We start from the raw sequence: 9711 nt of genomic DNA, 5'->3' as shown, positions 1-9711 counted from the left end.
TCTTTTTTTAATAGCAAACATGTATTTGTATTGTAAATATCTGGTACTCTCACTAGGTTAAAGAACGTTCCCACGCCTTACTCTCACACAATCTCTCTGTAATTCCCGGGTCATTTTCACCTCAGCAGCGTCTCCTGGGTCATGCTACTGGCTGAAAGCATGTCAGTCAACAGGGGGAGCAGCTGGTTGGTTAATGACAGGAAGTTAGCGAAGGGGGTGGGGACTTCCACTCTCCTGGTGGAATAACCAAGGAACTGGAACACTATCTGAAAGCATGGCTGTGTAGTTCCAGGTGTTTTATAAAAAAGACTTGCTTCTGTCAAAAGTGCACAGCTGAGAATGTTTTATTGAGTTTGAACAATTCCAAGGACCGCAGTGTTTCCAGATCACGCTCCCACAATGCACCACTCTTTTCAGTCAGGGTGTCAGCCTTGTTGCAGGAGGGAGCACCAACTGGACACACCGCCATTTCTTAAAAGAAAAAGAAAAAGTTTCTCTTGGCAAACTTTCCAAGTTGAAAAACAAAACTCCCTAATTTATTTACCAATGAAGTGTGAATAAAAAATATCAAAACTAAAAATGATAGACTGTGATGCAGACAACAGGGGACACAGCAGAGGTAAAGCGACGTGTGTCTTGTGAACCCTGCAGGGGGTTCTGAACGCTGACCACACTTCTTATCACAGCAGGGATTCAAGTCTGTAGGGTCACTAAGCTGTCCACGCAGCGTACGGGAGGAATCCTTCAGCTCCTGGCTCTCGATCACTGAAATGTTCTCGATTCAGGGCGGTTCTGAAGCCCGGGGCAGACCCCAGCCCTGCTGACCCGGCACAGTGTATCTGATCCCTGTGATCAGGGGCTGCAGCTGCACAGCTCTGGCCAAAAGTATTGCATCCCCACCCTATAGAATGAACTCATTTTGTTTCATAAAGTCGAATGAAACCTGCTGAATAATGTTTCTTTAACATATTGAATTGCACACCGTTTTGTAGTTCTACTTAATGAAGAACTGATAAAAAATGAAAAGTGTGACATTTTGAAATCTAACATAAAATACTACTATTACATAATGTGCAATAAAATATCTAAATTCTGTTCCTATAGATATTGTTTTTAAATTAATATCTCAATCCTAAAATTCTAGGTAATGCAAAACTTTTGGCCATTGCAGTTGAGGCCGGTTCGGGCTGGGGGAAGTCTGAAGGGGTCCTTTGAGTCGGGCTAGGGGAAGTCTGAAGGGGTCCTTTGAGTCGGGCTAGGGGAAGTCTGAAGGGGTCCTTTGAGTCGGGCTGGGGGAAGTCTGAAGGGGTCCTTTGAGTCGGGCTGGGGGAAGTCCGAAGGGGTCCTTTGAGCCGGGCTAGGGGAAGTCTGAAGGGGTCCTTTGAGTCGGGCTAGGGGAAGTCTGAAGGGGTCCTTTGAGTCGGGCTGGGGGAAGTCTGAAGGGGTCCTTTGAGTCGGGCTAGGGGAAGTCTGAAGGGGTCCTTTGAGTCGGGCTAGGGGAAGTCTGAAGGGGTCCTTTGAGTCGGGCTAGGGGAAGTCTGAAGGGGTCCTTTGAGTCGGGCTAGGGGAAGTCTGAAGGGGTCCTTTGAGTCGGGCTAGGGGAAGTCTGAAGGGGTCCTTTGAGTCGGGCTAGGGGAAGTCTGAAGGGGTCCTTTGAGTCGGGCTAGGGGAAGTCTGAAGGGGTCCTTTGAGTCGGGCTGCTGCCACTGCAGTACCCAGAGACATGAGTTTCAGAGTGAGATGACATCTCTCCTTCCAGCTGGAGAGGGGGGAGAGGGAGAGGGGGGAGAGAGAGGGTTATTAGCAGGGTTAATTAATTTAGGTGTCTTTTTTTGATTATTTAACATCACATGACGTGTGTATTATGATTAATTTTCCAATACAACTGAAAACTGTGGACTCCTGAAAGTTCACAATAATTCCAGTGATTCTCACCTAATACATCTTGCTATAATTTCGCTAGTGTCAGACATTCCTATATGATAAACAGTCCCAGTACGGTAAAGCTGAATTTGATATTCATCTAGACAATTTGAATGAATATCAGTTTTAGTAGAAATTGAAGACACTGAGAAAGACTTCAAGTGGAAACACTCATCACTGAATTTACACTGATGAATTACGCACTGTATCCCTTCCTGAGAGATTGACAGCACTGCTTCCCTACCTGCGCCTCTTTCTCCTTGGCTGCACGGTGCCGTTTCCTCTTGTTGCTGGAGGCTGATTGGAGGAGAGCGGAGGGGGAGGAGCCAGCAGCTTCTTCATGTCCTTCCCCCTCCTCTCTGTGGGCGGAGTCAGCAGTGCCACTCAGCTCCTCCTAGTTAAAAGAAAGTGAGAGAAACTTCAACGTAGCAAATCACATGACAGGAACTCAGACCCCTACAATCTCCCGTGTGCTCTCTGTCGTGTGCGAAATCTGTCATTGCAGTGTTTATAAGAAACACGTCAGCTTACCTCTGCTGTGCCTCGCGTTGTCCGTACGGCAGCATTTCCAGCATATTCTCAATTGATATTTTTAATCACACATTACAGGTAAATCAACTAAGGTATGATTTTTTTTTTTTTACTCAAACGTTTGCCATGAGAAAGGTAATTTTTCTTCTAAACTTCACAGTGGCTCCACCGCGATCCTTAGAAAAATTCCTCCGAGTAAATGTTGAGAAATATATTATTATTATTATTATTTATTTCTAAGCAGACGCCCTTATCCAGGACGACTTACAATTGTTACAAGATATCACATTATTTTTACATACAATTCCCCATTTATACAGTTGGGTTTTTACTGGAGCAATCTAGGTAAAGTACCTTGCTCAAGGGTACAGCAGCAGTGTCCCCCACCTGGGATTGAACCCACGACCCTCCGGTCAAGAGTCCAGAGCCCTAACCACTACTCCACACTGCTGCCCATATTGCCCAGTTGACTTACGACCCATAATGTGTGGTTAAAATTTTCAGAAGAGTCGGCAACACGATATGGACAACACAGGACAGAGCAAAGGCAACGTCACACGCTTCTTGTAAACTTTGAATTTTACATTTTGGAATATTGGTTGCATGTAAAGGGAGACTGTGATGAAGACATGAATAGGGATCAACGTGCCCTTGTTTTTCTGTGTTTGTTTTGCAGATTTGTTTCATTAGACATTCTAAATTTGGGGGGTCAAATAATGGGGTCCCTTTTCTGGGGTTATTACTGAGCTGCTGTCTCTCTATCTCACCTCCAATAGAAAGGTCAGCTGGGCGCTCCTGTAATCATCTCCATAGGAATTCAGAGTTTTCATCAAGAACCTGAAACAGAAATCATCAGAATTCAAATCAGGAGAAATCATCACACATGAAAACCAAGAGAAATCAACAGAGTTCAAATCATGAAAACGGTCAAAAAAAGAAACCAGGAGAAATCAACAGAATTCAAAGCAGGAGGAATCATCAAAACATCTAAAATGAGAAGAAATCAGGAGAAATCATCACTGAAATCAATGGAAAAAATGGTCAAAAGTCAGATGGGAAGACAATAATCACCACAAACCATTACAAATCCAGCCAGGAACAAGGTATTTGTCTGTAAAGTAATGGTGCACAAGAGCGATGATTTGTTTTCAAGTGCAGTGATAAACACTCCAAATTCTAACACAACGTCTTTATTAGAAATCTGAATTTACCTCCTCGTACCCTACACTTAAAAACAAACTACAGCAGATCCTGTCCGATCCGATCCCCTCTGTAACTGATGGACCCCTAGCTTGTATCATTTACACAGGCTGCTGCTATCAGCTGAACGGTACTGATGGAAACTGATCAATGCACATTTTATTAGGGGTCTAAAACAGCACATTCAGTGCTAGCAGGACAGAACGGATTCCGTTTCAGAGAGAAGAGATATTGCGTTTGGGAATTCACTTTAACTTTGTGAATACTGTCACTTCACGTGACTGCCCAGTTTAACCAAGGAAGTGAGGGATTCATATAATTACCGGACAGCTAAAAAGCTGAAACAAGATTTGTGAGAGCTGCTTTCTTGTAGTCTTTTCTGTCTCGGGTTAACAAGCACGGTTGAAAAAAAACTTAAAACTGTCGGATTATTTTGGCGTAGAGTGAGAGAGTCTGGGAAGAGGTCAAGCTGTCTTGTAAATTGTCACATCCTGTATCACAGGGCTTTGTTTTATAACTTCATTGATTTTCTTTGTATCTGTGCAGTACTGTACTGTGGGGTTTGAGACACACTGCTGTACCTGACAATGTTAGTAAAGCATACAGCTAGGTCCAGTTTTTTAAATTGACTTACATACCGCTCTGGCCAAAAGATTTGCATCGCCCCAAATAATTAATTATTATTATTATTATTTATTTCTTAGCAGACGCCCTTATCCAGGGCGACTTACAATTGTTACAAGATATCACATTATTTTTACATACAATTACCCATTTATACAGTTGGGTTTTTACTGGAGCAATCTAGGTAAAGTACCTTGCTCAAGGGTACAGAAGCAGTGTCCCCCACCTGGGATTGAACCCACAACCCTCCGGTCAAGAGTCCAGAGCCCTAACCACTACTCCACACTGCATCTTGCTTCATAAAGCCCAATGAAACCTGCTGAATGATGTTACGTTAACATATTGAATCACACACTGCTTTGTAGTTTTCCATATACTGTTATATCTTCTGGTACTTTTTCAATATCGTTCTGTAGTTTCCTTGATTACACGATGTTAAATAAAAGATCTCAATTATATTCATATAGTTGTCTTTTTTAACGAGGTCTCAATACTAAGATTCTAGGTGATGCAAAACTTTTGTGCAGAGCTGCAGAGTGCCAGCTCCCTCTGAGAGGTGATATCTTCACATATCCGATGGACCCTCGGAACCAGTTCAATGGGATATACAGGCTCTGCTGCAGTGCTTCAATGAAGCAATAACAGGAGCGCACTGACCGCCTCTCCTTCTTCAGCTGCCTGCTCAGCTTCTGCACCTGGTGAAGACGATTGAGAGTGCGTTCATTCACCTGGGAGAGAGAGAGAGGGAGAGGGGGAGGGAGAGAGGGGGAGGGGGAGGGGGAGAGGAGAAAGAGAGAGGGAGAGGGAGAGAGGGGAGGGGAGGGAGAAAGAGAGGGGAGGGGGAGAGGAGGGAGAGGGAGAGAGAGAGGGAGAAAGAGAGGGGAGGGAGAGGGGAGAGGGAGAGAGAGAGGAGAGAGGGAGAAAGAGGGGAGGGAGAAAGAGGGGAGGGGGAGAGGAGGGAGAGGGAGAGAGGGGGAGGGGGAGAGTGAGAGAGAGGGGGAGATGGAGAGAGAGAGGGAGAGGGGAGAGAGAGGGAGAGGGGAGAGAGAGGGAGAGAGAGGGGGAGAGGGAAAGGGGGAGAGAGGAGAGAGAGGGAGTGGGGGGAGAGAGAGGAAGAGGGGGGAGAGGGAGGAGAGGGAGAGAGGGGAGGAGAGGGAGAGAGGGGAGATGTAGAAGGGGAGGGATCAGGGGAGAGAGAGATCGAGAGTGGGGAGAGGTGGAAAGGTAGAAGGAGCGGGTGAGAGAGGAGAAAGGGAGAGGGACAGAGAGGGGGAGAGGGAGAGAGGGGAAAGCAGGGTGAAGGGGGAGAGAGAGAGGAGTTAGAGAGATACAGTTTTACTTGACTCTTCAACCTCAACGAAAACAGTTCAACTCTGAATGGAACATGTTACTTGGGCGATAGAATTATTGAATTCTGTACATCCTATTTATTCTACCTTTAAGCCAAGTTAAAGTGTTACAGAACCCCCTGCAAAGTTTACAAAAAGCGCATGACGTTACCTGTGCTGTGTCCAGTCTTATATTTCTAAACATACTGCAGACTCTCAAAACAACTGACCAGTACGTTTCTCTCCATTTACAGGGAAGCATTCGCCAGGAGAAAAATCAATGTCTTTTAAGAATCGCAGCGTATCCAGATCACGCTCCCTCCTGCAGCAGTGCTGGTTTCCTGTTCCCACAGCACGTCATTCGTTTGCTGTGTGTGACAGTGTGAACCGGATACACTGCCATGTTTAGAAGATAGAATCCTCTTCCGGAGAACGTTTCCCAGCAATCCCCGAGTTCATCTCTCTCTCTCGCTCTGGAGAACGTTCCCCAGCAATCCCCGAGTTCATCTCTCTCTCTCTCACCTGTTCGATCTCTCTACACCTCCTGCTCAGGTTGCAGTACTTCCTTCTGTCTCTCTCTCTCTCGCTCTCCCTCCTCTCTCTCTCCTGGGACTCCTCCTCCACCTGGCTCTCCGAGACTCCGCCCCCGTCCACAAACTCCACCCCCTCCGTCTCCAGCTCCGCCTCCAGGATGTGACCTCCAAACAGAGGGGGCAGGGCTAGGTCAGAGAAGTCTTCCATCATGGTCCCTGTGAAAAACAAGCGCAGTTTATTATCGCGGGCGTGAAGTGTGTGGCGATGTTGATATAGGGGAGGCAGTTGCATGTACAATCCAAATATACATCGTCATCATAATGACCAGAAACAGACTGCGCTAAAGTGACCTGAAATATCTAACTCTGTTCTAGTTTTGTTAAATTAGCAGGTGTTTTGTCTCCTTCAAAAAGCAGGAGTTAATGAAAGAGTGAAGTTTAGGCTTTGAACATGTGACCCAAGAAGAAGTCTCATGTGCCATTATTAGTACAAATACTAAACACATAAGATGCTCCTCAGAACACTGCAGATAAGGGCAGCAGTGTGGAGTAGTGGTTAGGGCTCTGGACTCTTGACCGGAGGGTCGTGGGTTCAATCCCAGGTGGGGGACACTGCTGCTGTACCCTTGAGCAAGGCACTTTACCTAGATTGCTCCAGTAAAAACCCAACTGTATAAATGGGTAATTATATGTAAAAATAATGTGATATCTTGTAACAATTGTAAGTCGCCCTGGATAAGGGCGTCTGCTAAAAAATAATATCTCCTGCAAATTTCAGTTTTTTTGCATATTTTCTCAAAGATTTGGATTGCCTCTGTTATTATTATTATTATTTTCTTATTTAGCAGACGCCTTTATCCAAGGTGACTTACAGAGACTAGGGTGTGTGAACTATGCATCAGCTGCAGAGTCGCTTACAACAGGTGACTCTGTCTAGTGCTACATGACATGATTACTGGAATCCACAGAAATCAGGTGCTGACACTCAGGGGAGGGGCGCTGGTGTCGATCGAGCTGATTCACCATTCAGAGTGAAGACTGGAGAAACTACTGCTTGGGTTTGTGAAGATCGCGGCCTTTCCTGGACTCTGTGAAGAACAGCAATCCACACAAACCCAAGCAGCTGCTAATTCACTTGTTTCACTCTGAATGGTGAATCAGCCTGATCGACATCAGTGACCCTCACCTGTGGAGAGATCGATCCGAGTAATCTGTTTCTGCAGCTCCATTCATGTCATCCTCTGCTCATTATTAACACAGTGAAATAATAATGGTAGGAGTATGACGACAACTCATTTGAGTCAAGGTGGTGAAAGACAGGGCTGGTAATCAGACTCCTATTGCACAGCAGTGTCACCCAGTCCAGGTTTTACTACCAGCTTGATCAGCCCCCAGTGTGTCTAGCTAACAAGCTCAGGTGTGTCTGATTATTAAACTCCCAGTGAAACCAGTAATGGATGAAACTGCTGTGCAGCGGGAGTCTTATTTCCATCCCTAGAACAGGCTTTCATAAAGGCGGTCAATGTACTATATTGAAAAAAAAAGTGCTTAGAATTGTATTTATTAATGTCTAAAATGTCATTTCTATATGCTTATGGTTTGCAAGCGCAATCTACCTGAAACCTTCACAATGATCAGAATCGGATCCTCTCAATATCTTCTGCTGAATAACGTTAACACCAAGTCTCCTTACAATCGGATACCCGCTTCTCCACATATATCAGCTGCTGTGTTGCTGCTACTATTTCATGTATTATATTACTATATGTATTATGCACTTTCCACTGTATTGAATTAATTTATTTCTTAACAGACGCCCTTATCCAGGGCGACTTACAATTGTTACAAGATATCACGTTATTTTTACATACAATTACATTATTTTTACACACAATTACCCATTTATACAGTTTTTTCATTTTTTTTACTGGAGCAATCTAGGTAAAGTACCTTGCTCAAGGGTACAGCAGCAGTGTCCCCCACCTGGGATTGAACCCACGACCCTCCGGTCAAGAGTCCAGAGCCCTAACCACTACTCCACACTGCTGAATGTATTATGCATTGTTTTGTACTGTATATCATGTATTATGCATTTCTCTGTATTTAAAGTATGATGGATTTTCTTGTTGTTACTGCATCTTGTAAAGCGCTTTGTGATGGTGGTCCACTGAGAAAGCCGCTATATAAAGACTGACTGATTGATTGATTGATTGCTTGATTTATATGCAAAAGTGTGACATACAGACAGACGGATGTACGGACAGACAGACACGCCCCTATAGTCCTCAGAGTCTGACACTCTCAATAATGTAAGATAAATAATGTCAATACCAAGTTCCCTGACAATCGGATAAGCGGTTCTCCGGATACATGGAGACACGTGTGACACAGGCGTGCATTACATTGCACTACAGGGGATTATAATGAAAAGATGACGAGTTTAAAGACTGGGTTACCGACGCTCTTGTAAATCAAAACAAGAGTTCACTTTAGTGGCTCAGCTTTTAACAGAGGACTGTACTGAGGCTGTGAAACAGGCTGATCTGTCCTTCGATACTGAAGACACTTAAATTAAGAAATAATTTATCTACAGGACCAATAGTTTAAGCACACCGCGTGCAGGATTTTACATTTTTGGAAACCGAAACTTTAACGCTGATAAAATGCAAATGAGCATGTACATTATTATTATTATTACTACACGGGTATTTTAACAGTACAGTATTTCGCTGTACAAGAGTAGCAGAGTCCAAAAACAGGGCGGATGTGAAACACTATCCCAAAGGTAAACACTGGACGTTAATATTAAGTATTATTCATATAGTATGCAAACATTTTACAGATTAATAACATCGAAACTCTTACTGGCCTGAAATTTAGAAAAATGAAAGGGGGGAATTGTGAAGTTTAGTTAAAGGGAAAAGTATTTTTGGTCCGTATTTCAAAACATACCTACCTCCCCAAAAACACTCCACCAGTTTAAACGAACTGTCAGTAAAATCGAACCTACCTGTGCCGTTAATGCAAATCCTACCGGAAAACCACTCGCTGTCTACCTTTTTAAAACACAATGCTAAGCACACATAGCTACTACACATGAAACTACCGTCGGTGTAAATGTACTCGTTATATTTAAATCCGGTCGCTCTTTTCCTCCGTTTTGTTTCAAGTTGTCTTTTCGACGCGTTGTATTGTCGTCCTCGGCGTGTAAAGGGATCGTCAACATAACGCCATTGTGGATCCACACCGGAGGAAGTGATCGAGTCTATCCTATTGAAAGTGTGGAGCCGTAATGGCTGACACGGGACCGAGCTTCCTTCCTTTCTGTTTAATGACTGCTTGAATCGTTTTTGGTGCATTGCTTCCACCTGCTGCTGGACCGCAGTATTATATTTCCTGTGCTCTTAGCAGAACAAGCAGAGCTGTGTTTAAATCCTGAAACTAGACCAAAACAAAACACTATCATGTGAAAAACTAAACTGGAGCTGGTCGTGTATATATATCTAGACTGATCCTCAGAGCCAGCATTGCATGATATAATAAAAATATAAGTTTATATAAAGTAATGTTAA

At 44.1% G+C, this 9711-nt stretch overlaps 1 protein-coding gene across 1 annotated transcript; it reads right to left on the bottom strand.

Annotated features, from left to right (window-relative positions):
• Positions 1-328: 328 nt before the first annotated feature.
• On the bottom strand, positions 329-9441 carry LOC117962879 (TCF3 fusion partner homolog). Its single transcript, XM_059018562.1, has 6 exons — positions 9150-9441; positions 6129-6355; positions 4936-5006; positions 3222-3291; positions 2168-2317; positions 329-1759 (listed from the first exon to the last, which is right to left on the bottom strand). Exons 1-6 carry the CDS (start codon positions 9235-9237, stop codon positions 1664-1666), a joined length of 702 nt encoding a protein of 233 aa, XP_058874545.1. The 5' UTR covers positions 9238-9441; the 3' UTR covers positions 329-1663.
• Positions 9442-9711: the final 270 nt, after the last annotated feature.

Source organism: Acipenser ruthenus, chromosome 60 (assembly GCF_902713425.1).
Source record: "Acipenser ruthenus chromosome 60, fAciRut3.2 maternal haplotype, whole genome shotgun sequence".
NCBI lineage: Eukaryota > Metazoa > Chordata > Actinopteri > Acipenseriformes > Acipenseridae > Acipenser > Acipenser ruthenus.
Note: the sequence above shows the minus strand (reverse complement) of the source record. Positions and strands in the feature narration are given on the sequence as shown.

Excerpts from the sequence above, each read along its gene's own strand:
- LOC117962879 (XM_059018562.1), bottom strand. The coding sequence starts at position 9,237 with ATGTGTAGTAGCTATGTGTGCTTAGCATTGTGTTTTAAAAAGGTAGAC. Across the intron at positions 6,356-9,149 it reads GATTTGCATTAACGGCACAG|GGACCATGATGGAAGACTTC; the intron begins GTAGGTTCGATT and ends TGTTTTTCACAG. Across the intron at positions 2,318-3,221 it reads AGCTGACCTTTCTATTGGAG|GAGGAGCTGAGTGGCACTGC; the intron begins GTGAGATAGAGA and ends TCTTTTAACTAG.